We start from the raw sequence: 26,876 nt of genomic DNA on the forward strand, positions 1-26,876 counted from the left end.
TTAATTCTTATTTATATTTCCCTGTAAGTAAGGTGTCCTTTCCCTGCCAACTTCTGGCTGCCTATAAAACTTTTCTATTAATTCCTTTTCTTCCCCCAGGGGTTTATTGAACTTCTTTGGTCTGTGGATTTACAGCTTTCATCATATTTAGAATAACTCCAGCCATTATTTCTTCTAATATTTTATGCTTTTCCTCTGGACCACTTAATATTGTTCCACAAATCATTAAGGTTTGATTCATTTTCTTCAATCTTTTTTTCTTTATATTTCAGTATGAACAGCTTCTACTGCTATGTTTTCAAGTTAACTGATATTTTGTTTTACCAGTAATAAATCTTCTATAAAGTCCATTTAGATATTGTTTTTCAGCCTTGAAAGTTACACGTAGATCCATTTTTTGTTTCTTTCCATTTCTTGTCTCATTGTGTTCATATTTTTCTTTAAATCTTGAGAATAATTATTATAGCTATCTTCAAGTCCTTGCTGCTGTTCTTGTCATTAGTCTTTGCTGATTTTTCTTCACATGTCTAGTAATTTTTGATTGAGTGCTGGACAGGCAGTTCCAGATTTTGTTTTCCATTACAGGTGGAGTTGCTCTGGCAGATGGTTGAGTTACTCTTTTCAGCTTTGTTATGGTGAATCTAGGGTAGCCTTTACTCTGGGACCAGTTTATCCCCAAGACAGGAACATAGTTCTTCTTTGATCTCCACTGAATGCCCGAGGTGATCAATGAAGCCTCTTTACTCTTGCTTGTCAAGGTACCCAGCCCTGTGTGAGCTCTGGGGATTTTTTAGCTTAGAGCCTCCCATTTTGTTTTTGCCTGGCTTGGTGGTCTTTCACACAACACATGCTTGGCTTATTATTCAATGACAGACCATAGATTATATTATATAGGCTTCTCTCTGCAGAGCTTCCTCTTATTTGGTATTCTACTCCACAAATTCTAGGTGTTTCAGCTCTCTAAACTTTCATTTTATCTCCTGAGTTAGACCATCAGTGTTCTGCTTGGGTCATTCCTTTCTACATGATGATCTGAAAAGTGTTGCCAGGCAGAAAGCTGAGTCAGGTGTAGGTTTCACTTCCTTTGCTTCTATACTCCTAAGGATTACAATCCTGTGTTGTCTGTTATCCAATATTGGGAAATAGTTGTTTCACACATATTTAAAATTTTTTTCAGTGTTCTAATTGTCAACAGTGGGAAGGTAAGTACAGTTAAAATTACCCACTTATTCTGGAAACATAAATTTATTTTAAATGCTATGCCTTAACATTTTTATAAAAATGCTCAGAAATAATGTTGTTGGCCATTAAATATTTACTTAAATCAAGTAAGTTGTCTTTATCAACATCCAGGACTAGGAAACCACCTAAAACTAATTCCACCCACCTCAAAATGGGCATCCACCTCACATATTGAATCCTAATTTCTTAGGTAAAATCTATCAGTCCAGCCAACAGTGTCATATAGTGAGACTGATTTTCTGTCCAGCAGTGACACTTAATAGTGGTTGTACTGTAAATCAAGGAGTTTCATGATGATAGCCAGACTCCAGAGTGATTCCTGACTATCTTGTTAAGTTCCCCAGGCTATAGGGAACAATGTATAAGATGCCTAGTCACAACCACATGTTATCTGGGAGATGACTCCCCATCTTAGATAGCCTCTGTGTGAAGGTCTATCTAGGCTTGGTGCATTGTATGGCAGCCTAATTGTCAAACCCTGACTAGTTCCATTAATTATTTCTTCCCAGTAAGGAAAAATAGATCTGCTCAGCATAGGGATGCATAGTCACATGATCATTTTTTGGGGGGGATGTCAAAAGATAAATGATACTCTGGCACATTTCTATAAGGCACTATCTTATTTAAAAAGGCACCTTAAAATAACTGTATTGAATTTTATCATTTCAAATACAAGGTCTCTGTGTACTGCTAGTTTTTTTTTTTTTTTTTTATGTTGGTATTTTACCTCCTTTCTCTCTTAGGATAGCATAGTAAATCCTCAGTTGTCTTAAGAATAGAACATTAAGTTCAGAATAACCCCATTTTGTAAAAGTTTATCAGGGGGCACAATAAGGAAAAGGGAACCAAGGCAGGAAAATTGTGGGAATTAGAGAAGTGGACATCTCCATTCTCTCTTTAGGCCAAATCTCATGTAGCCCTCACAGAACTTGTACCATATCTTCTAGAAACTTATCTCTTCCTTCAGCCCACAGAGAGAAACAGAAGAACTGCAATCTCTTTGGTGGATGTAGAATTACTTTGGGAAAATCCAAGTACTGTGGCATTTTGGAAAAAAAAAAAACATGTAGCTCATCATTTAGGAAAAGTAAGCTTTTTCTAAATCACACCAGAATAGGTAATGGACAAAGATAATTATCTTCTGAAGGAAGCAATTATTAGGTACAAGATCTTCATCTGTTCCTTTGTCCATTGTTGCCATCTAAGAATTGACCCAACTGTTACCTTAGAATGGGGACATGACAACATAGAAGTTCCATATAGCTCTTGTAGTTTTTATAACTAAGTAGACAAAACATTCTATTAGCTACTGTGAATGGGGTGCCTCATTTGAAGTCAGGGCTTTGAAGTCATCGGGTGTGTCTTGCACACTTACAGGGTGGTAGGTTTATCTGTTTCTGTTTCACCCTTGTGATAGTTGACTGAGACCTTGATATTTCCAAGAGGTGTCTAAATGGACTGAGCATTCATAATACCCACGTGCAATAGTTCTTACCTCAGAGCATTCTAGAATCACCAGCGCCGGGTCTTGTTCACACCAATGAAGTCAGACTCTGGCAGTGGTATTCAGGTACTGATATTTTGTTAAGGCCTCAGGGGGGGATTCTAATAGGTAGCTAGGATTGAGAACCACTCTCTTAGACCAATAATTCATGTGAAATTGGAGAGGAGGGAATTGCATGAAAAGAGTTTTAGTGGTCTTCTTCATCTTTTGCTTAGGCTCTTTTTGCCTCCCTTGACATTCTTTTTGCTCTATTTAAACTACCCATCCCACTGTGTCCTCATCCAATTTCTATTTCTGAGAATAATCCATCAATTCTGAAAATAAAATGCTCAAATAGGATATGCTCTACAGTCTAGGATTTTCCAGTGATGTAATTATCTAATTACTGGAGCCGGTTGCCAAGCACAAAAGATTTCATTCAGTTTCACTATTTTATAACACAGTTCAAAGAACATTTGAATTTCTAATTCAATTTTTGTTCTTTGGAGACTATTCTACGGAGTTTCGTATATCTCTAATGATAGTTCCATTATTGGACTTATAATCACTTTGGGGTTGCACTTCTTTTCTGGTGTATTAATACATATGCTAAAGGAGAACTGGTGCCGAGATGGGTTAATTACTCTAAATTGTTTTTGTCTTAAGTAGATAGACTCCCCTGACTGAAAGTAAGACAGAGGACTGACAGGCTGGAAAGCTGATGGGGACACAGGAAATGCAAAGACACAATGCAAAGAAACAATAGCCATCAGGTTGGGAAGCAAAATGTTTAATTTTTCCCTATGCATCTGCTCTTCAGGCCTCAACAAACTTCAAATCTCGAGAGCACATCGGCTCACTCTTCTTTACACCCTCAAAGCCAAAGAGGCTGAGCAATCCTATGGCAATAGCATTCCCAGACCTCAACTGAAGAACTGCATTTCTTGAGGAGCTAGGATTTGGAAACTCAGCTCTCACGGTTCAAGGTTCCCATGGAGGCGTGGCGGGTTGTGGGGACTCCCATCCTTAGCTGGCCAGAAAACCAAACAAGCCCAGAGTGATGCCACAGCCACGCACATCAGCCTCCACATGAAATGTGCCACACTTCAGAGGAAGCATGGTGCTCAAGCTAAAGCAACCCCACCCCTTACCCATACCAACAAATGTTCACTTGGGAAAGAGCACAAATGATATTTAGGAATTTTTTTCTTGGAAGGGTCCAGTGAGGAGTGATCATTTCCACACAGCCAGCAGGTGGCATTAGAAGGCAGGAGCCATGGGAGAAGGGGTGTCCCCTCCAAAACTCCCAGGGAAGAACCTGCCATGGGACAGACCCATCCCCGGCCTGCACATTTGTCATTTGGCCTGCTGAGTACTAAATGACTGGTTTTTAATTACTTTCCAACCTTTTTTAGAATGAATACAAAAATGTCACATAAAACCTCTGTTTCCCGAACACCACTAGCCTCGAATTGTGTCAGGTTGAGAAGTGGCTGGAGCCGAGAGTGGTGACCATCTTTGAGGAAAGGCCAACTCATCACTGCCCCACCTCCACTTCACTTGTTAAGTTACTGCCCGCACCCCACGGACACTGGACTTTGTCACCGCAGCACACACCCTCGGCCCAACCCGTACACTCCCCTTCACCGCAACGTGTCTTTGAAACTGCAAACCAAGGAGAAGGAAAGGTGAAAGGTGGGGAAAAGGTGGCAGGTGATGATTCAGAAGAGCCCCGAGATGGCTCTGCGTGGGCTGTCTAAAAGATCTGGGACGTGGCCTGGGAGACACAGTAGCCTCTGGGGACCTGAACACCGAGCAATGTGGTCTGTCCTGATAGCGCTCATGATTCACGGTGGAGGCCCCAGGTCAGGGCTCTCAAGCTGCTGCCTTTCTGTTTGTTCTGCTTGTACGTGGAGGGTGAGAGGAAATCACCATCTCAGCTTTAATGAGGTGGTGACAAATGTAGGGCTCAGGCCACAAGTGAGCTGAAAGGAGAGAGAAGCTGTGGCACCAGCTCAGATGTGAGAGCTGAAGACGCCCCGCTGTTTAGATTATAAGCTTCCTGAAGTCAGGGAAGATGCCTGGGGGTAGTCTAAGCCAGCACTACATCCTCGATGATCAACCTCCCATCAAGGTAGGGGGGCCTGAGGCTGACACAGGAAGCATCTCATAAAGGTCTCATAAAGCCATCTCAAAGAAATGCCCAACCCCAACTCCTTATACTCAGAACCACACAATACATTTGTGTGCTTCATCGGATTGATGGGACGGATTCACCAAGATTAGTGACACAAAGGGTCATCCCCCACCCCCTTCAAATCCTACATAGTTCATAGATTCCTGAACAACGGACAAAGGTAAGGAAACCATTATGGGACACCCTATCCAAATAAAATGCAGATGTGTTTCTCAACAAATCTTCCACTATGACTTCTCTGAATTCATCTTATGAATTCATCTTCTAGTCTAAACTCACATTTCTAAATACATGCTGGTTCCTTGCAAAAACAGCGTGCAGCCTGTCACACCTCTGCGCCTTCTCACTGAGGAGGGGCAAGGAGCCGAAACACTGTAAGCAGGAAGTCTTAACTGGCTATTAGAATGCTCCACAGGCTTTGCTCTTCCCAGCTCTCCTCCAAAAAACAGATGTTTAATGGTTTTTTCATGTGTAAAAGCATGCCTAGCTTCAAGAAGTGGTTATAGATTGACTCAAGTTGCAGTGGGAGGCTCCAGACCAATTTTATGTGTGTGAGAGAGAAAACCATGCCTTTATGGGGCTACTCTTCAGGTCTTCAATTAGCTCTTGGGAACAAAGGGTAGAGAGAGCGCCAGGAAGGTGCTGAGGGGCTAGGGATGTCAGAGGTGATCAGGGAGGAGAAAACTGACTTTGGGGAACGAAGACAGAGGACATCGTCCACACAAAATTTGGTCGGTACCTGGAGCTGTCGCATCTGCTGGAGCTGGAGCCTGAGTTCAGCCACATTCCGCCTCATGTCGAGCAGGCTCATGTGGATGGCCGAGGTGCTGGCAGGCAGGGGCTGGCTGGGTGGCCCGGAGGACTCCAGAGCACTGAGAGTCTTCCCTCCAGAAACATGGAGCGTTCCTAGGAGAAAAGAGGAGCCAAAAACCTAAGAACCATCCCAGAAAGGAAAGTCAAGGCTCTGAGTCCCATCCCAATACAGATTACTGGTAACTCCTTCAGTATGAAAAAAATTTTAAATTATGTTGGTCCTCTAAATGGCAATAAACAAACAAACAAACAAACAAACAAACTGGGTCTAAATTATGGAACATTCATGCAAAATTATAGTTTGTAGTCTGTATATGTCACATTCTAGAAGGCAGATCGCAGAGCAGTATGTACAATTTTTTTTTTCAGTAGGCTCTACTCTGGATGTGGAGCCCAATGCAGGGCTTGAACTCATGACTGTGAGGTTGGGACCTGAGCTGAGATCAAGAATCAATCAAGGATCAGTTACCCAACTGACTGAGCCATCCAGGCACCCTGAGTTCTTAAATTTTTTTATTAGCACTTTTTTATTTTTAAATCTGCATAGTGAATATCTATAATCTTATAATAGATAAATATTTTTTATTTTTTATTTTTTTTAATTTTTATTTATTTATGATAGTCACACAGAGAGAGAGAGAGAGAGAGAATGAGAGGCAGAGACACAGGCAGAGGGAGAAGCAGGCTCCATGCACCGGGAGCCCGATGTGGGATTCGATCCCAGGTCTCCAGGATCGCGCCCTGGGCCAAAGGCAGGCACCAAACCGCTGCGCCACCCAGGGGTCCCCAGATAAATATTTTTTAAAATTCTGGGACCTAACACAGGGTGCTTACATGACTACTTCCTGCAGGCAAATGTATCCTGAGAACATGCACTTAGTTCTGGGCAGATTTACCCAGTCACCAAGGGGCAAGTAATAAGAACAGGGTACTCTCATGAATCCCTTCAGGTTTGCGGATCCAAAGAAGCAGGACTTCTGCTCACATCTCCTTTAGTGAGAAAAATCAGGCATTGTTCAAAAATTCTCTAGGAGAGGAATCAAAAAAGTTAGCAGAAAAAAACTCTTCCTAATTAGTTTTCTAGCTGCCACATACTTGTGCTCCTTGGGTCCAACTTAAGCCACATGGATTTTTAAGTCCATCTGGAAAGGGCCTGATTTGACCAAGTGTGCTTCGGAAAATGCTTCCAAAAGGATCCCAAGTCGCACTTACAGGATCAGCAAGGTACAGGAATCAAAAGGAAGTGCTATTGTTTTTATAGGACAATGCAGTTCTCCGGAAGAGGCCTACAGAGTAGACTGAGTTCACACCACATATGCACGCACACACACCCTCTTCTGGTTAACTCTCTTTTCTGTAAAGGACAAATTGGAGGGTTTGCAGTAGGCTGGGCAGGCCTTCCAGGACCAAACCCTGTTGCTGCTTTGCATACTCTGAAGTGGATACAGCACAGTGGCCTCTCCTTCCATCTGGGCTCAGCAAACCAGGGGAATCCTTCCTTGCACATACAGCCCTGCAAGCCTTGGTGGAGCGGCTGCCAGGGGCTAGATGGCTAGATGGCATGCCAGTGAGCGAGGGAGTGCTCACAGCTGTCCTTCTGCTTGCCCTCTGCAATGTCAATGAGAGCTGATGGCACACCAAGTTCCTCACCCTCCAGAACCAGCTTCCCAGCCCTCTCACGGCCCCCTTGGGGAAGTCAGGAGGGCAGAACCAAAAGCATTTTAAGGATTTCCAAAGGAATCCCAGTTGGACAGACAAAGAGCTGTTTGTTATTTGTACAAGCTAGCGGGCCATTCTTATCATCACCGGTCACGGTGATGACCAACTTTTGGTCAAATCGAAATCATCCTCCGCAGAGCAAGATTTGCCATCTCTGCAACTGTTCCAAAGAACATTCTCCAACTATGAAGGTCTTCAGTAAAAAGAACATCTAGTGACATTTCCGATAACACCAGCGTGTCAGAATTAACAAGCACCTTCAAAGCTGAGTATTCTGAGGGTGATCATAATGAATTAGAAGTTTTTTTTACATTCAGTTTGGTTACTTTAGCGTCACTCCACGCCCACAAGCATAGGCACATGTGCACACCAACACACATGCATGTATACACACATGCACGTGCAAACACACACTGACACCATACATCACGTGCACGGCAAATGATACCATCAAGGTATTTCTCCAATGAAAACGACACAGTGCTAGCTAGTAGCTGGCTACCTCCCATTTGGTATTAAAGAACTGTTCTGCTATTCTTTAGCCAAAGGAAGGCACACATTCATTCCTTCTACATCTCCTCTCCTCCCTAACACAGTGAGGGCACCAGAGCACCTTACCTGTCTCCCGCATGGAGGAGGGGCCAGAGTTGACACACCATCTATTAGAGTTGAATGCTGATCATCAGTTGTAGAAAGTATCCTTTGCCACCAAATGTTTTTATAGAATCTACACTGACTTGTAAAATTTCTTCACCTATAACCTAATCCACTAAATCTAATTTCTAACTCCATGATTCATTCATTGGATGGCTCATTCTAAGATGGCCAGTGGTCAGGTGTCCACCCAACAGATGCTGGGCTGACATGACACCTCTGTGGTGTGATGCTGGGCTTTATCACTCACTTCCTTCTTCCTCAGTCAATCCTTTAAATCCTGGTATGTTTTCCTAGGAAGCTTCTCCTCTCCTCTAGGAAGCGCATACCAATACCTTTGCATTGCTCCAGGGCTCTTCTGCAAGCAGGTCAAATTCATTATTTCTCTTCATCTTCCCTAAACTTCTTTCTGTCCCTGTAGGTCTAATTTTAACCAGTGGCAGTATTACCCACTCAATGATTTAAACGAGAATCCTGGAAATTGTTCTCAGTACCCACTTCCTAGTTTTGTGACCTCGGGTAGGTAAGGTGACATCTTTCTCAGTTTCCTTATCTGTAAAATGGGTAAATGGGCTATTGTGTAGGATAATGGAACAAACACATGTGAACTGCTTATCCCAATGTCTGGCACACAGAGAATCCCCGCTCTGGCTAACTGTAACTATTATTTCTCTGGGCAGAGTGGGCAGGGGCAGCCTCTGCCAGGCTCCCCTCCTCCCCTTGGAGGGTCAGCAAGTGGAAAAGCTGAGGCTGGCAGCAATAGCCTGAGACCTAGAGGCAGGGGCCCCAGAATCTATGGATGGAGCTGGATTTGGTAGGTGGGAACCCTGAGTGTCAAATGAGTTCCCCTTCAGACGAGGGGCACTGGGCCTGGGATGTGCTCTCCACACCCACATGGGAGGTGCTTGCTTTCTGCTCCCAACACTCCCAGACAAGTCTGCACAACCTCACTCCCTTCTCCGCACTTCGCCCTTCCCCCTCTCTCCTACCAGATCTGCCTTAGGTCAAGTACATTGTAATAGGAATCTTATTAATGCAAATTTGATGTGAATTTAATGTATCCTGTCAGGACAGAAAGAACACAGGCTTGGGAACTGGCAGGACTGGCTGTGCCTCCTGTAGCGGTGTGGCTAACATCTTCCTTACGGGATTATGCGTGCAAAATGATATAATATACAACAGAAGATGCATGATATGTCTTCAAAATGAAAGGATTCCTCTGTTCTCTTACAGCTGCCATAAACCCAATCTTCCTAAAGCAACAGGAAATCTGGTTTTCCCTTTTTTATTCACCCTTGGCCAAAAGAGCTCCCTGACTTCTCTATAATTCCGTGTACTTGTCTACAGAAGGATGACGTTTTTTGTCTTGTAGCTTACTTCCTAGGATTCTGGAAGAATTAATACATTTTGTGCACTGTACAAGGCTGCTATGGCAACCGAAGCCCTGTGGACCACATCTAGCCTTGACACAGGAGAATGAGAGAGACCAAACTCCGCAGAGATGCAGGCAACAATGCATGTGCAGTTGTCGGTGCCATCGTGAACTGGCTCAGCCTCACGGAGGAGAAAACTGATCTGTTGCCAGTGCTACCCATGTTCATCCCTCTGGACCTACTGATTCCACCCTGGCAACTGCATCCCAAGGATATTACACCTGCTTCTTTCTCCTCGCCCCAATAGAGACACTTACAAATTTTTTTCACACCAAAGAGATGAAACAGCCTACATATCTTTAAAGAGACGAGGGCACCTCAACACCAAAGAATGAGCTAAAATGACAGGTGGGTGGACCATGTGGGTGTGTGTTGGATGTGCGGACACGTGTTTAGTCTTCTCATTGGGAACATGGAAATAACAACGGGATCCATCCTCTGAAGATGCATGGGGAGCTAATGAGTTTGGGCATGGAAAGCACTCAGGACAGTGCCTGGTCCATGGGAAACACACACTAAGGTGTTTCCCATGATGATGATGATGATGATGTTAGCAAAAGTGAAAAGGAATAAAAGGAGAGTATAAAAGAGCCTGAGCATCTTGATTAGAACAATGGTATCAGGCACTTATTTCCTAGAATAGAATCCAGAGGCATGGAAGGTTGTTCTCAGTAGACATTCTCTATTCTCCTCAGCTTCACTGACACATAATTGACACAAAACATTGTGTAACTTTCAGATGCACTATGTATTGATTTGATATACTTACATATTACAATATGATTATTACCATAGTGTTAGCTCACACATCCATCATATGTCCCATAATTGCCATTTCCTTTTTGTGGTGAGAACATTTAAGACCTACTCTCTTGGCAACTTCCAAGTATATAGTTAGGAATTGTTCCCTATAATCACAACGAGGTACATTAGATTTCCCCAAAACTTGTTCATCTTGTAATTGGAAGTTGGTAGTTTTGACCCAATACCCTCCAGATTTCTCCCAACCTTCCGCCCCTGCTGACCGCCATTCCACTGTCTGTTTTTCTGAGTTCAAATAGATTCCTTTTTCCCTCTTGAGTTCATAATAGATGAGAAAATAAATGAACGAATCAACGTCTTCCAAACAAACTGGCAGCTAGCCTGAAGACAAGTTTAGCAATTTCTGCGAAATAATTCTCTGGCTGCTGCCAAGGTCACTGATTAATTTCTAAGAAAGCCAACAAATCTCATGAGGATTGGAAATGCTGGACGCCCCGCCTTGATAGTTTTAAAGCTGAACTGCCCAAACTTAGCTAGGGTGGAACCAGGTCTAGCAGATGTCTCAACTGTAGTCCCAAGCCCTATCCACTCTACCATGCTGCCCAACACTCTGTGGCTTCCCCAAATTAGGGGTTACACCAACTGGTCACATGCTTCCTGTGTAATTCAGTAGCTGAACATGTCCCTGGTAATGATTTTGATTTCTAATCCAATACAAGGGAAGATCTCCTATTCTTGAGAGGAGGCCCACCTTGAGCTTGCGGTATAAGATAGACATCAAATATACCTGGATATTGGTGAACTCCACTGGGAATATAATTGGGGTTTCTTCTGGGGGATGCCAGCATTTAAAAAGCTGGCCCTGGTACGAGCATACCTTCTCTTCCACCTTGACCACTGGCACCCTTCTGGTCCATTCCCATTCTGTAGTTGAGCTGAGGTCCTTCCTCACTGTAAAACCTTCCAATGGCTTCACTTTGCACTTAGAATACTATTTAAATTCCTTACCACAGCATTTGCACAATTCCTCCCCCTCTCCCCAGTGGCTCTCCTCTCTCCTCACTCACCTAAGTCCCATTCATCCTTTGTGCCTCAGCCTGTGTTACTTCCTCAGGGCAATGTCTTGGTCTAGGCTAGATCTGTTGGTTAAACATTCACCCTGTGCTCATAATTACTTGTTCTGTATCTGTTTTCCCCACAGGCTTAAGAATTCCAGGGAGGCAGCCTTATCCAAATGATGCCCATTGTCCCTGCCCAGTGACAGACACATATATATTTTTTGGATGTAGGGCCATATACAGGAATAAATGAAAGAAGAGTGAATGAATGAATAAAGGCTGAATGGAGAGGAGAGGACAAGAAGAGTTTAGGCCACACACACCCCCCTCCAAATTAATTAATGACTAATCTGGAGTTTCAGCATTAAGCAGGGACAGTGTGGTGGGGTTATCCAGAAAGCCTCTGAAATCACACCAATTAGGTGTCCTAGAGGAAGATTAAATGCTCTGAAACCAGCCAAAGCTAATCAAAGGCAGCCCTTGGAGGCTCCAAAGAACACTTACCTGCACTATCCGTGTGGCTCTTACTGGCTGTGGTTTTCATCATTTTCTCGCTGAATAAAAGAAAAAGAGAGTCAGCTATACAGTTTTCAAAAGCCTCCATTTTTTTCCCCCTTCCATTCACTATTCGAAGCAATTAGCAGCAGCTAGTGATGGTATCAAGCAATGAGGGCATTTTAGCATCAGCATCACTATTGGCCGGGATGGAAGAGGCTTCCCAGGTGTGCATCTGACACTGCTGGTGGAATGCAGCTGAGCAGCGCTCATGACTTTCAAATGAGGTGGACGTGGAGACAAGTGGATGGCACTTGCAGGCACTGCGCAGTGGTCCATGAAGCCACATGCACTGGGAAGCCCATTTCCCCTTCTTGGGCCAAAGTGTGACCTTCGGCCAAGAATTACAAGAAGGAAAAACAAACAAACAAACCATGATTCATAGAGATGGTAATATTTTCAGCCTTGAAATGATTACAAGAAAACGAATTTCAATGAATGAATTATCTTAATGATTAAAGAGAAACAGATTGAATTATTTTCATTGGTTTGCTTTCTTCTTTTTACCTAGATGCATCTTTGCTATTACTTGTAATGGGCCCTTTAAAAAGCGCAGACTGAACCAGGCCAGTTAAACTGGCAATCTGTTTCTCCATGGCTTGCATCCTCTCTCTGTAAAACAAGAGAATTGTTTGTTAAAGCTATATTGACTTTCAGACTGGTTTGTCTAGGTGAATGATCACCTGAGGGTTATAAAATGTACCACCTAGTTGGCTGCCAAAGTTCACCCCATCCTGGCTCCGGGGAATGTGAAAAGCCTGCAGATCCCCGCTGAGTTCCAGATTCGATGATTAGAGTTTAATATTAACCCAATGATCTCACTGAAAAAACACCAGAAAGATGAGTGAGCACAGGCCTCCCGGAAAACTGAGAAGTGCCTCCTTCTGAAATAATTGTTTGCCCAGAGTGTTCTTGCGACTTTCTGCCCTGCATTCGCAATTTTGTCTCTGGTGTCAGTGGTGTCCTAGGCCAGCTGTGGCCTGGTGGCACAGACTTCCAAGCGGTACTCATCAGCTGGGAGGCCGTTGCCAGGTTTCAGTGTCAGTGATGGAGATGTTTGTGGAGTGTGGAGTAATAATTGTTTCATAGCCCAAGAGCAACGCAAATGAATGTCTCTTAAGAAAAAATATGATTGGAATCAATGTCTGGCTGCCATAGGAACCTTAACCTGGGGACTTCTACAGAATCAAGCAGGAAGACAAACATCCCTGACAATTTGACCATCTCAAGACACAAATGAAAAATCCTCTCAGTGATGCACCATGCACAGATACTGTGCCTCTCTGTTCAGGGCTCGCTGCTGCTACATCACAAATAGTCTGGCTTTTTTTTTTTTTAATTTTTATTTATTTATGATAGTCACACAGAGACAGAGAGAGAGAGAGGCAGAGACACAGGCAGAGGGAGAAGCACGCTCCATGCACCAGGAGCCCGACGTGGGATTCGATCCCGGGTCTCCAGGATCGCGCCCTGGGCCAAAGGCAGGCGCCAAACCGCTGCGCCACCCAGGGATCCCTAGTCTGGCTTTTGAAATAGGTTCATATTTCTATACCCTGGACAATAGCAATTTCACAGTATTACCATTATTTTCACCACATGATAAAAACATTACCACAACAAAGTGACCTCTCCCCACTAAGGATGAATGGGCAGTGCAGAGGTCACTGCATGTGAATTCGATTATACACATGTGGTAGTTTCAAGCAATACAAGGGACAGAGCTGTGAACGGTTTGAATAGTGCAGGTACCTCAGCTGCCAACGTACCCCATCCACAGGGGTCATAGCAGGTGTCAGCTTGAGACAGAGAAGTGACCCCACTCCTCACTGCGGGTCTACACCCTATGTGCCCCTGGTAGTGTTAGCAATGGTGATTCCTGTACTACAAACAGTATATTCATATTCATACACCATGGCTTTTAAACACAAGCCAACTTCTTTATCTGGTATCCAGTGGGAAAAATCACGGTGGACTATTCCTTCACTAGAAAAAAAAATAACTGGTTAAGTTGGACTAAATGACTGATGATGTATCTGTAAGTCTGTACAATCAAGAGGATTTTCAAGGGTAATTTTGTCCATACACAATCTTTTGGCCTTGTGTTTTTGCCTTGGGAGTATAACCCTTAGTGCTCTATGAAACACTGAGCTTAATTTCACAATTACAAGTTTCTGGCTTCAGAATTCCAGGCATTTTCTTTATTTTAAAATGGATGGTTCTGTCACAATACTGAGTTTCTTGGATGGAAGTCATGCAGGCTGAATAGTTACTGGTTGTAAACACAGTAAGGAAAAAATACCCAACTGGAGAGTTAATAGTATGATTTCTTTGTTCTACTGGTGTGGAGAGAAGAAATCACACATAGAGATTCCATGGAGTGACTTTCCAGTTGTTTCCAGGCAGAGTAATGAAGGCTTAACTTCTGAGTTGCCAAGCATTTTGAGTCTTACCTGGGCTTTTGGCCTCCTCTCTGCCATAAGACAGTGCATGTGCCAAACAGAGAACTTAGTACGAAATCCCAATCAGGAAATCAGGTTAGTAAACATCCAGTAGAAATCCCAAGTTTATCAGACCCAAGGGGCAAAGAAAAGATGGTGGTGGGTGATCATGCCACCTGCCATGTGGGGGACATAAACTTAGACAAATGGATTTTTGGTAAATGAATGACACCCAGCAGATGTGCTGAGCACTCGAAGAAAGTTGTCTAGTGCCCCCCATCCTTCCCACAGTAATGCTGGAGTCAAGCGCATGACTCTGAGTGGAAGTGCGTTCAGACCTCCTTGACATGGTACTAGTTCACTGCTCTTACTCAATCCTAGGCAAATGCAAAGGAATCCTTCCTTCCTTCCTTCTTTAAGTGGCAGCTTTGGTTGGGAAGTGGCTTAAAGGAGTCTGTGAAGCTAGAGGGTAGATAGGAAGGCACAGTGACCACCGATCCAGATACAGATGAGAGCAATGTTGAGAAATAGGTAAGGCAATGACTGCAGAGATTAAATGAGAATCTGACGGGCGGAAATGACAGAAGGGATTCCAACATAGGCTCTGATTAGGGTTTAATCAGTGTTTTTTCTGAAGGCTCTCTCCGGTCAACAGCTTTCATTACCTGATTTAACAAAGGAGGGCGGCAGCATTAAAAACCAAGCAAAGCCCCTGAAACATTCCAGGTTCAGAACACTGCCCTTCAGTGGCCTCATCACCATGTAATAAGTGCAGGATGTCACAGCACTGGTTGGGTCCTCTCCACACAGGCTTCCACAGGGCTTCATACATGCCTTTGGCCTTTTCCTTGGCTCAATGGGTACTTGGCTTCTCACTGGGCTTCCCCCAGACAGGTTTTAGGATGCAGAGAAAGATAACACCCACATAGCACTCCACTCTTCCTTACCCATCAGACACGATGTGGACATAATCACAGAACTGCCTGGGATAAGAGTTTGGATGCTTTGGAGCAAAGCTCTCTACTCGGTCCTGTACACACATACTCTCTATCTCTGAGTGATTGTGAACGCTCCTAGAGTGGCCTCCTATGGGCTATGTCATTGGTGTGGCCACCAAGAAGGAGACATGATCTGTCAGAGCCTTGAGAGTTTAGAAGACTTGAGCCTGATGGCTGAGGAGGAGCAATTCTCTGCCATTGTCCAGGAACAGTGGGGCCTCACGTGACCAAGGTGCCGCATGCACGTGTTCCACTGCCTTGGCCAAAACCACTTTACAAAAATACAATTCTTTTGACACATGGTAATGAGAAAACTTTTTCCCTCCTATTTAATCATCAAAGTGTTTCTGGTTTCAGGATTCATTTGAGGGAGATTATCTGATTTATAAATTCATAAATAAGATTGTCTTTCCATTTCATGGTTGGTAATCTGGAAACAATTTTATGGTTTAACTAAATTACAGCAACTGGAAACTTATGCAGCCTTCTCCCATGATGAAATGTTATGAAGTATGTTTTAATGTGAAAAGGAAAAAAGAGAAATGCACTGGAAGACGAGAAATTAAATACGACCCTGTCATTTTACTGCAGTGGCAACTCTGCATGATAACCATCAGAATATTAAAGGTGCTGAAGCCAATTCTTGCCAATATTGCTTGGCTTAAGGAATTACAGAACTGGTATAATTACTGTTGAAAAGATGGTTTAAGAGTGATTTCATAAACCATTTTGTATCATTGCATAAACCATATTTATGTGATTAGTATGTAATGGTTAACTAGTCATTTAGTGCCATAAGTCAGTCTGGCTGAATGCATCTTCTTGGGGCCCAAGCATAATATTAATAAAAAAAGAAATTCAAGTACAACCCAGGCAAAGTGCTGATCCCAGGATTTAAATTCCCTCTGCTACAACCAGCTTTCCTTGCAAGCCCGAGTCTACCCGTGCTGAGGCAAAGCCCAGACTGCATGGTCTGCTCTCTGTCTTCAGAGTACAGGGAGGGAAAAGTGTCTGCATTTGGGGGCCTATTTTTAGCCAATAACCCCATTTATCCTACTTTTGACTTCAAAAGTTTTCACCTTCAACATTTGACTTAGGGACTTGTCTTTGTGCTGACTGAAGCCTCATTAAACCTGAATTAAGTCCTTATCATTGTATATTGAAGTAAATGAATGGCTATTAAAAAACAAGCCAACTAGGAGACTGATAATTCTTCTATAATGAAACCCTAAGGATATGTTTTTAAGTACCAAAGGAAGTGTCAGGGAGCTGAGGGAAACCAGTCAGCCAAGCTGATGTGATCAGCCCCAGTCGGGGCACTCACCTTCTGAACCAGTTACCAATGCTGAAACCCACCGGTGCAGGATGGTCAGGCACAAGGACAGTAACGGGGGCTGGCCTTCTAGAGTGCTAACGGGGTGGGGAGTGCACATCAATTCATTTCTAGTGCGGATATTTTGTGATTATTTTTTTGTTCAGTTCCTGATCATTCCTTGTCATCTCTCTCTCCCCAGAAAGTCATAAACAACAAGCCATCAATCAACATTATAGAGCATGTGCTAGGCACAGAACAAGCTGTTGTGGACACAGCAGTGAAGAAAGTATCATCATTCCTTTCTCAAAGTTCCCCTCTCTCTCTTTTTTTTTTTTTTTTGGTTTCTGGGAGAAATCTAAGTGAACTAAAACCCTTCCAGTCTTGGCAGTGCATTTTCCAGAATTGAATAGTGAATAGGCTTAAAGCGAGGCTATGCCCTTGTTTGCTCATGTCCTGATTCTCTGGTATGGGGGCGGGGGGTGGGGAACCAAAGTAATTAAAGTCACTGTTTTCAGAGGAGTTCAACTGAACACACTGGAATTCCAATGATCTGAATTTGTGGTAAAGCTTCAAATAGGACTCTGAGCAGCAAACTTTCTATTTCTGCCCGATGTTAACCTATTGGTGAAAGAACTAGAAACCTTCCTCCAAAAACTCCCAATAAATTTAACTTCTCATTGAAATGTCTAGATTTATTGAGGAGATAGTGATAGCGTTGGCAGTAACTGCAATGTGCTGCAGTGTTTGGTACACATTTAGATCATCGTTGTACCATCGTATGTAACCATGTCTGGCAATTTTTCTTGTCCGTAGGAGACAACTAGATACAGAGGGTCACGAAGAACTGTTGTGTATAAATAACACTGACCTTGAAGGCTGCTTATCTCTCCTCCTGTCTTCTGCTCATGGAGAAGGAAGACTGGGTATGTTCTGTGTTTCCTATTACTGCTTCAATCCATTGTTCTGTCCGACCTTTCAACATTGTCATGCTTCTAAACTCTGGGCTTCCTCATCTGTAAATGCCCTACTGGCATCTCGGATATTCACATGTCCTTGGATGACTTCAGCATGGGAATCTGGCCTCCTGTCTGACACATTTCAGTTCATTATCTCTTATAGCTTCCACATCTGCTTAGGCAACCCTTTCAAAAGTTGGCCATTACAGATCCTCAGCTCTTCTTCACAGACATACTCTGACCTTCAATTCTTACTCAGTATGGTTTCACTGTCTAGATCTGAGAGTCCAGCTTTCCCCCAAGTCAAGAAAGAAACAAAGACCAAAGCAAAGGCCTTCACCTGGAATGCTCTGGATTTTACTTGTGGCCATGAAGATATACATGTCTAATGATGCCAATGAAGAAACAGGCAAAAATAGAGCCCCATTTACAAGGATCTAGGGGGAGGGAAACTATTTCTAATCTTCCTTCATAAATTCACTGAGGCAAAGAAAATGAAGGTTCATGATGAGATGTGGGGAAAGAATGCTGTGGGAATGATGGTATTCCCTGAATTATATAGTTTTTCACAGATTAGCTTGCAATTGATGCCGTTTACCCGAAAGCACCCAGGTGACATTTGATTGCCAGTGACTTCAGTGATTGCTACTGAGCATGAGCACTGTGCAGGAGGCAGAGAAAGAGCAAGTGCAAAGTCCCAGAGGTAGGAAAGGCCAAACAAGTTCAAAGGCAGGAAACCAGTGAACAAGGAGCTTGGGACAGGTTACATAAAAGGCTGAATGAACTCTCAGCAAGCGGAGGAAACAAGGCCTTCAAAGGCTTCCACCTCTCGTTAAACAGAGGTGCCAGTTTTCTTATGCCCAGTACTCCAAGAGTACTGTGTCTGAAATGCTGCCAGACTTAAAAGTCTAGAATTACAGAATTTTCTGGTTGGAAGAAACTTATTCAGGCCCCACAGTTTTCATTCCATTCTGGTTTAGTGATTTTGACAAGCAAAAAATAAATAAATAAAATAAAAGAGGGCGTGGCAAGCCCAGCAGGTCGGGCCCAGCATGTCGGGCTAAGCTCGGCCGCACCCAGTTCCCCTGGAGCACAATCATCCCTTGCCCATGTGCCAACTGCATTCTTGCCCGGCACAGCAAATGCGCCTGGGAGTTCTCCAGGTAGTCTTTAATCTAATTCACAACCTGCTTTGTGGGCAGGCTGTTCTGGCTGGAACCAGAATACAGTCCAAAGCCAGGCATGAGGACACACAGTCTCTCAGATCCAAATGGCCAGATCCACTGGCCCTGCAGAAAGGAGCCGCTACTCCTTCCTTTTATTTATAGAACTTTCCAGTTCACTTTCCTGTTTATACCCATGTTCATTTAAGTTACACAGAACCATTGAGAGGTCACACTATCATCCTCCTGCTACGGCAAAGGGCGTGGAGGCTTAGCAAGGTGGGGGCTCTCTGAAGGGCACTCACTGGTTCACCTGCAAACCCCCACATCTAGAGCTCCCTGCATGGCTCTGAGCTGCCTCACATAGTGACTCACCACTGGGGAGAAGCACTCCATTTCCCAGATGAGAACCTTCACTCCCCAGGATGAGCCTACACCCTGGTTTATGAAATCACTTACTTTGCATTTTCTTTCTCTTCCCTGGGGGTAATTTTTCATATTCATGCCCTGGAAGTGACATCTCGGATTTTGTACATGTACAAACCAGTATAAATAGCCCGTTCATTCATGTTCCAGCTACCTGACTGGGGGCCTGTAATTTACCTTCCAACAAGAGATGGTGTTGGAGGTGATGGAGAGATGGTCTCTTGAGTAGTCCTTTGGGAGCTATGCAAATACGCTCTCCACTCCCACCTGCTTTTGATCTGTAAAATCTTGGCATGAACTCAAAAGATAATGACTCAGGAAAAAGAAGGAAGATATTTCTTATAGTTGGCCTCCCTTGTGTCTTTTTGTATTTTGTCTTCTTAGCTATTTGTGTTTATTGGAGGAGTTAGGGACATACTGTTTTTATTACAAAGACAAAAAAATATTGAAACAGTTTGATAGTGATAACATCATTTGGCTGGAGAAGCTCCAGACACTGGGCCTTTGGGAAATCTCCTGTCTGTTTCTCCTGTAAAGTCAGCGATTAGCACAGCGGTCTCTAAGACCCCTTCAACTCTGAAGATGGACAGAGAGGGAGAGGAAGCATTGACTAGTTATGTCAGTTGGCCATACATGAATGTAGTGGACAATACAGTCTTTTTAAGACCTGCAATTTTTGCAAGTTTGAATAATGCTTAGGTCTGATGATTTTTGTATCACTTCATTCATGAAAAATAAACTCCAAAAATTCAAGTAAAGACAAGTGTAAAGTCTCCGTGATCTCCACCAGACAGAAGGACAACCGGTCACAAGAGAAGCTAAAATGTGGCCTGGACATCCTGAGGACTCAGGATTATCCAGCTCCTGGGGCCATCGGGCTACTGAGAGGACCCCCATCTTCAGGCTGGGTCACAGACACACTGACTCTACATTCAGCTGCTTTCGCCATAGTTTAAGGAGCCCGAACCTGTCTCCAAACGTTTATTCCTCTTCTCTTTGAAAGCGGATTATCTGAATCACACAGTATTTAGGTTACTCTGGCTTTGCCTCTGGTTTCAGACCTAAGGCATCTGACTGACAGCACCTTGTGAATATTCAAAGGAGATACAGGGGTGCATTTTAATTTCATCTAATTAGTGACAGATGATGGCTTTCCCTTTTGAGAAATTGGTTTGCTTAAAGTAACACAGACCTTGTGACATCCATTCCACTGGTATTTTTGATAGGATATCCCTTGTGTAAGAGCAGAGCTATCTTCATAAATTTGTCAGTTGGTTAAGTATCATGTTTACCAGTCAGCTCTTGCCTGAATCCGGCAGCCTGAGGAATGACAGGCAAATATTACTTAACCGTGAAGTTATATTCCTGTGCATGAAGGGATAATTCAATTTATTGGCACTGATTTGACTTCTGAGACATCATATCTGGATGCCATTTCTATAGTACCTTAATGGCAGAAATAGAGCAAATTTAGAGGATAAAGATCAGTCTGTCTTTCCAAATGGTATCTCTTTATTTCATTGTGTATATCCCTTCAACTGCAGTCCATCCCGGCATTCTCATGAAAGCTCCCAGACCAGCACAAGTTCGGGAAAAGTGCCTTTTTTTTTTTTCTGAATTCATAGCAATTACTATCTGTATCGCTTCTTTTGAATTAATTATGTATAAGCAGTCCCCAAATTATGACGGTCTTGTCACTGAAAAGTTTACTTGTACTTTCATTGTTTAAAACTTGGAATAAATGGTGGTTAGATTGCCAGCTGGCCCACGGAAGCCTCTTTAACCTACAGCATATTATTAGTGGTATCATTGTTCTTCATTGTCTTCAAGAAATACGTGTCCTGACTTTCTAGCTGGACATGGAGATGTGGAGGACAGATCCCCCCCACCCCTGGAGCTCCAGCCTCAGGGAGAGACACTTTTCCTTCTTAGTGACCTGGCACGGCATCCTCCCTGCTCTCAGCTTCGTTAGGAGACGGTGTCACTCTCAGGTGACAAGAAGAGCATCTCTGGGCACCACCCCTGAATGAAATCCTACTCTTGTGGTTGTTCCTATGAAATAGTTTTTAGTCTGCATCTCAGAAGCTTCCTGTGCTCAACCGTGGGATTGCATATATGTTTGACTCATGCTGTTAATGTTTTATGACTGTCTTCCCAGTTTATATCCTTATGCGTGGGGACCACAGCTATGTTTCCTTGTGCACCATAAAGCATCCAGTTCACAGCTCAGCACTTAAGAGGGGCTCAATAAACATTTATTGATCCATCATTAGAGCGACATGGTAAAGCAATTCAGACAAGAGCTGAATCAGTCAGGCACAGTTAGGCATCAAAACAGATGACCTAACACCATCAGCTCTACCTGGTTAGGTATCTTTGTCATCAATCCTACAGCTCAGGTGCCTTTAAAAAGATGCCCTAATCCTGGCTTGTCTTTTTGCTCCTGGTCCCAAGAAGAGATAATTCTAACTGCTCTCCTGAAATGGCTTTTAAAGTAGCTCTGATAATCTAAACATTCTAATTTGGATCTTTAAACCCAGCTAATTCTGGTCTCTGTTCACACTTAGTTTTATTCCCTCCACACCCCCCACCTGTTCCACGTTCTTCCTGGTGCTATACTTGACAATTTGTCTCCTTGCTTCTTTAGGCACAATCCTTGTCCTAGCCATCTCTCTGTATGGATCTCTGTTTAGTAGCATGGAGTAGAGTGCTTTGTGCAAAGTAGGAACGCTCAAGCACTCACCATATGGAACACTTGGCACTTAATCACAACGAGCTGTTCTCTCCCACGAGGTAGGTGTTATTATTATAATACCTATTTTACAGATAAGCAAACTGAGAGCAGAGATGCAGTAACTTGTCAAAGGTCTCAGCTGCTACCAAGTGTTAGAACTGGGAATTGAGCCCAGGCGGTCTGGCTTTGGACTTGACGTTCATAAACACTGCACATTGCTGCCTCTCAATTAATGGTTGATCTCAGATGATTGAATCAGAGGTAATAACCGCAAGTTCTCACAATAATGAAGTTGCTTTACCAAGAGGTAAAGGGTAGAATTGGGGTAATGATTGTTAAGATCCACATTTTATGAATGTCACAACTGACACTATTCGAGTGGGGTACTCTTTCATTTCTCTGCTTCATTAAGTAGAAAAAGTCCAACGTTCCTTTAGAGTGGTGCTTCTCAAACAGAGGCATTTTGTATCCGCCCCCCTCCCCCCTCCCCCCCTGCAGGGGGTGCATTTGACAATGTCTGGAGACATTTTGATTGTCATGGCTAGGGCAGGGTTGGGCAGAGTTTGCTCCAGGCATCTGGTGGGGTAGAAGCTGGAGACACCACTAAGCATCCTTCAAAGCAGAGAGCCCCTCTGCCCGGCAAACACAAATTATCCAGCCCAAAATAGCAATAAGTGCAGAAGTTAAGAAACCTTGTTCTAGAAAGAGCCCAAGTTTATCCACTTAGGAGGTCTCTGATGTGGCTTACTTTTGACTATGCATTCAGAAAAAGGAAAAAAATAATAATTAATTTTAGGATAAAGTATAGGTCTGCCAGTCACCGTGAACGTCTTTCAACAATATAATCTGAATTTAAACTTTCACTCAACTGATTGTTCAATCAAGTGATGCATCCCACCCCTCAAAGCTACCAACGCAATAACATATAATCCTTCTCAAATAAGAAAGTGATGGGAAATGATTAACAACAGAACAAACTACCAGTTAGCATGCAGGCCTCTCCCCTCCCCCATACACAGAAGCTTCCTTCCTCTTCCAAGTGCCCAGGACAGGGACCTCTGCATCTCTCAATCTGGGGAATTCTTAGAAATCACAACGGGATCGCCTATGGCTTTTCTTCCTCCAAATACAGGTGCTTAAGCAAGGCAAGAATTTACTCCCCAGTGGGTTCTTGACTCATTTTTTGGAATTTAGCTATTGTAAGTGTAGAATGGTGTAAAAATACGATCTCAGTTCAAGCTTACCACGTCTTGAAAAATATTACACAAGGAAGGATCTGTCACACATTTGGGAAGGGAGCTACCAGTCACTTTGCAACAAGCAGTCTTGAATTTCGATATTTTACATTATAGGATCCAAGCTATAAATAGAAAGTTGCAAAACATAAATGTCCTAGATTTTTACAATTCTTAAGGGCTGTTTTATGTGCCATGAATAGAAATAACGATGCTGTTTAATGAAGAAATTTTATAACCTAGGGAAGACAGAGCCTCAGATACTGAGTCATCTGTCACATACTGTCCCCTGCCCACGGCACTCCTCCATAGCTACGTGGACCATTTTCTCGGGGTCCCGGCTGAAGGGAAGTCATGTGGATAAAGCCACCTTCTCACTTGAGATCATTTTCTTCCTAAAAATTCAGGTATGAGAATTGCTATCTTGAAAGTCAAGTGGCTATGATCTGCTCCTCTACGCCCCAAATCCATGGCTATCTTGGGAGGAGAGCCAAACCTTCGCCTAGGTTCTACTACCTACATGATTTTTCTCCCCAGATCTTCTATATATAATTTGTCATCACTAGATGCTTTGTGGAAACATCTTTGTAAGAAAAGAGAAGCCAAATGCTTTAGATCAGACATACGACTAAATACAAGGACCACGATGAAATGACTTCATCTTTAACTCTTCATTTTCAAGTCAATAGAGAGGTTATAAAATCATGTTTTTAAGAAAAAGAAAGAAAGAAAGAAAGAAAGAAAGAAAGAAAGAAAGAAAGAAGAAAGAAGAAAGAAAGAAAGAAAGAAAGAAAGAAAGAAAGAAAGAAAGAAAGAAAGAAAGAAAGACTACCACTGGAGGTTTCCTAAGTACTGAAATCAGAAAGAAATTCAAACATCCTGCAGCTATTCGGGCTATTTCTTCTGAACAGCTCCTGAATCCAGCAGAGCCCAAAAGAAAGCATCGCTACAGATTTTTCAGTCCTCCCCCTGTGTTTTTGTAGCTTCACATCTTAGATGCAAAGTTTCACTTGAGAGTTTCGTAGAAAAAGCACTCTCAAGATTTGTTTGCTGTTTAATATTATGAAATGACGACAGAATTCGGTTTGGCACTTTATAGGACTCTGCCCTCACGAAGGTAGACTTTTAGGGGCTGAACTCTTCAAATACACAAATTAAATGTATCTAAGGTAACAGCACAGTATAGGCACAAGCAATGGGCTGTAATTTTGTGCTTCAATAACTGTTTTAGGAGCTCTTGTTTTTAAAAATTTCTCTTTGACACAGTACTCACATTCATTTTTCAGAAATAAAATCTTCAAAAATGTTCTTTCTTTCCCCATTGCTGCATAATTGTGCTAATATACTAGCTAGGGCAGTTATATTTTAAATGGCCTGTATATATTTAGCAGCATAATTATGCAAATGCTACCATGTTTATGACTGTAAATATCCTTCAGGAGCAGTTACTTAGCATCTAGTCCTGAAACAAGTTCTGAAGAATTCTGGCTGAAATGCTCAGAATTCACCTCTAAATTTACTTCTCTGCTGGGCAAAGATGTGGCTCACAGGTCTCCTTCATGTGGCAAAAGATTGCACGGTGATAAAAGGTATGGATTCTTTAATAAATAATCTTTTTAAAAATTGGGTTGATGATAATATGTAAATGATACTGTCCTTTTGGCAAGAAAAAGGGAAGAGTGGTTCTAATAACGTGCTGAGTCACTGAATATCCAGATCTTATTTCTCGCATCCGTTCTGAATTCACAGATGACAACAGGTAAAATGCTTAACCTCTTTCAGACTCAATTTCTTTGACTAGATTTTTATGATTATAATGATTATGTTGGCTTCCTTCAACCAATTCAGGCTAGAGAAATTCCCTCTAATAAAATTAGCTTTCCTCTTAAGTACTTTGGAGGGCTTTTTTAAATGGACTGGGCTGGTAAGTTACACCAAAAAAGTGTATATTAAAAGAGAAATTTAAATACTCAGAGTGTCTCATTTGCTATAAAAATTTTGCTGATTTCAGTACCACTCCTGAATGAGTATTAAATTGAAACCATTCTATTCTTATGCAAATTCATGCTTTATTACCTTAGAGGACAGACAGTGACACATTCTTTCCATTTCCCAAGGCCAGATGAGAAAGCAAAATTGCACTCCATATGGAAAAACCCAAATTGCCATTTCAAACGGTTAAAACTTGAGCCACTCACTCCTTTTCATGAGCTCCTGGTCTTTTTGTCCAAAAGGTTTCTGCTGATCACAATTTTCTTGCCATTTGTTCAGACTGACACTAATGATGACAATGCGAGACCCATGTTCCGCAGGCTCGCAATGACCGCAGCGAGCATGTCTGCCCCCCTTTGGCACAGCGATTGGCCTGCTTCACCTGACCCCCACCAATTCACAAACTCTTTGCAGACCAAGATGGCCTTTGATCCTACTCTGTGGCTTCTGCAGCATCTGCAGGGCGTGCTGCACGGGCTGGGGCTTAGCCAACATCTGTTCCCTGGGTTTCACTCTGCAGAGCAGCCCTCAACCACGCAAAGGCACAGACCACCCTCGGCTGCCCGCACCCCCTTACCTGGTCTCTCTGTCTTTGGGTATCGTAGCAGTGCTGTAGGCAAACACTTGCTTCTCCACTAGAGGAGGGCCGAAGTCCACAATGCTGGCTAATCCTGGAGTGGTCCGTGGCTTTTCAATATACACCAAGGTGCCTGGCTCCTTTTTGAAGGTCTGGCGGCTGGGAGAGGCCCGATCGGGCTGCAAGGTGTGAGGGGGTCCGTGGGCGTTGAGGTGGGCATGCATGTCTACCATTCTCAGGTCGCTGACTCTGTGAGGAGAGGCGGGGGGTGTTTTGGAGCCTAGGGTAGGCAGGTGGCTCTCTGGGTACTTCCTTGACTTCTGTCTGTACAGTGACTGCTCCATATGCATCTCTGCTTGCAAAGAAGGGTTGCAGTAAGCACTGGCCGAGCGAATTGCTGTGCGGTGATACGCGATGATGTGGTCAGGGACGTCCAGCGGGTGCCCACCGTGGGAAGAGGCTATGCTCATCCGCCCCTCGTGATAAAGGTAAGGATCAGTATAGAAGCCCTCATTTCGGTACATTGCGATGTTCTTGCCACTCATGTCTTCATCCGGCTTTACATCTCTTCTTTCCAAAATGGCACTAGGGCTGGGTGAGATGGACCTGGAGACTGGCAGGCTGGAGAGTCTGTCCCTGGGGATGGTGGCATTGCCGGGAACAACCATGGGGCGCGTGCCCCCATAAGGAATTCTGGATGGGGAAGGAGGCATGGAATGGGGCACAGGAGTGGATGGTGGAGAATTTGGAATGGCGTGAGGCGGATGAGCTGTGGATCCAGGTCGGGAGGCACCAGGCCCATCTCCTCTCGCATAAACAATTTCTCTCTGCATCTGAAAATAAAACAAGAAGTTAGAAAATCTACTTTTATTTATTTTTAATTTTAGAGATTAAAATTTTAATTTTAATTTTTAGAGATGGCTCAGTGTGACAGTGTGGCCTTCCTGCTGCAACAGGCTAAACGGCCCCTCCTTCTGCAGCACGTCCACACTCTAATCTCTGGAACCTTATGTGTCCAAAGGGACTCTGCGATGTTCCTTTTTAAGAATATTGAGATATGAAGATTATCCCAGACTGTCCAGATGGACCTAATGCCACCTCACTACAGAGTGAGGAAGGGGTCAGC

At 43.3% G+C, this 26,876-nt stretch overlaps 1 protein-coding gene and 1 long non-coding RNA gene across 22 annotated transcripts in view; one reads left to right on the forward strand and one right to left on the reverse strand.

The window, feature by feature from the left end:
* KIAA1217 (sickle tail protein homolog) overlaps window positions 1-26,876 on the reverse strand; it is a 733,798-nt gene that overhangs the window by 34,333 nt on the left and 672,589 nt on the right. For 15 of the 21 annotated variants that reach the window (XM_038529783.1, XM_038529780.1, XM_038529775.1 and 12 more), the window contains 4 exons: window positions 25,751-26,583; window positions 12,424-12,528; window positions 11,866-11,915; window positions 5,662-5,828 (listed from right to left, as the gene is read on the reverse strand). In XM_038529783.1, coding sequence (XP_038385711.1) covers window positions 5,662-5,828; window positions 11,866-11,915; window positions 12,424-12,528; window positions 25,751-26,583 — 1,155 coding nt within the window. The remainder of the gene's footprint in view (window positions 1-5,661; window positions 5,829-11,865; window positions 11,916-12,423; window positions 12,529-25,750; window positions 26,584-26,876) is intronic. The other 6 variants (XM_038529782.1, XM_038529777.1, XM_038529792.1 and 3 more) reach the window with 1 other exon arrangement.
* Window positions 2,499-12,379, forward strand: LOC111091293. The gene is made up of 4 exons (XR_005355171.1): window positions 2,499-2,812; window positions 3,546-5,082; window positions 9,481-9,889; window positions 11,505-12,379. It is a non-coding gene; the product is annotated as an uncharacterized LOC111091293 (long non-coding RNA).

The sequence above is a fragment of the Canis lupus genome, chromosome 2 (genome assembly GCF_011100685.1).
Source record: "Canis lupus familiaris isolate Mischka breed German Shepherd chromosome 2, alternate assembly UU_Cfam_GSD_1.0, whole genome shotgun sequence".
Taxonomy (NCBI): domain Eukaryota; kingdom Metazoa; phylum Chordata; class Mammalia; order Carnivora; family Canidae; genus Canis; species Canis lupus.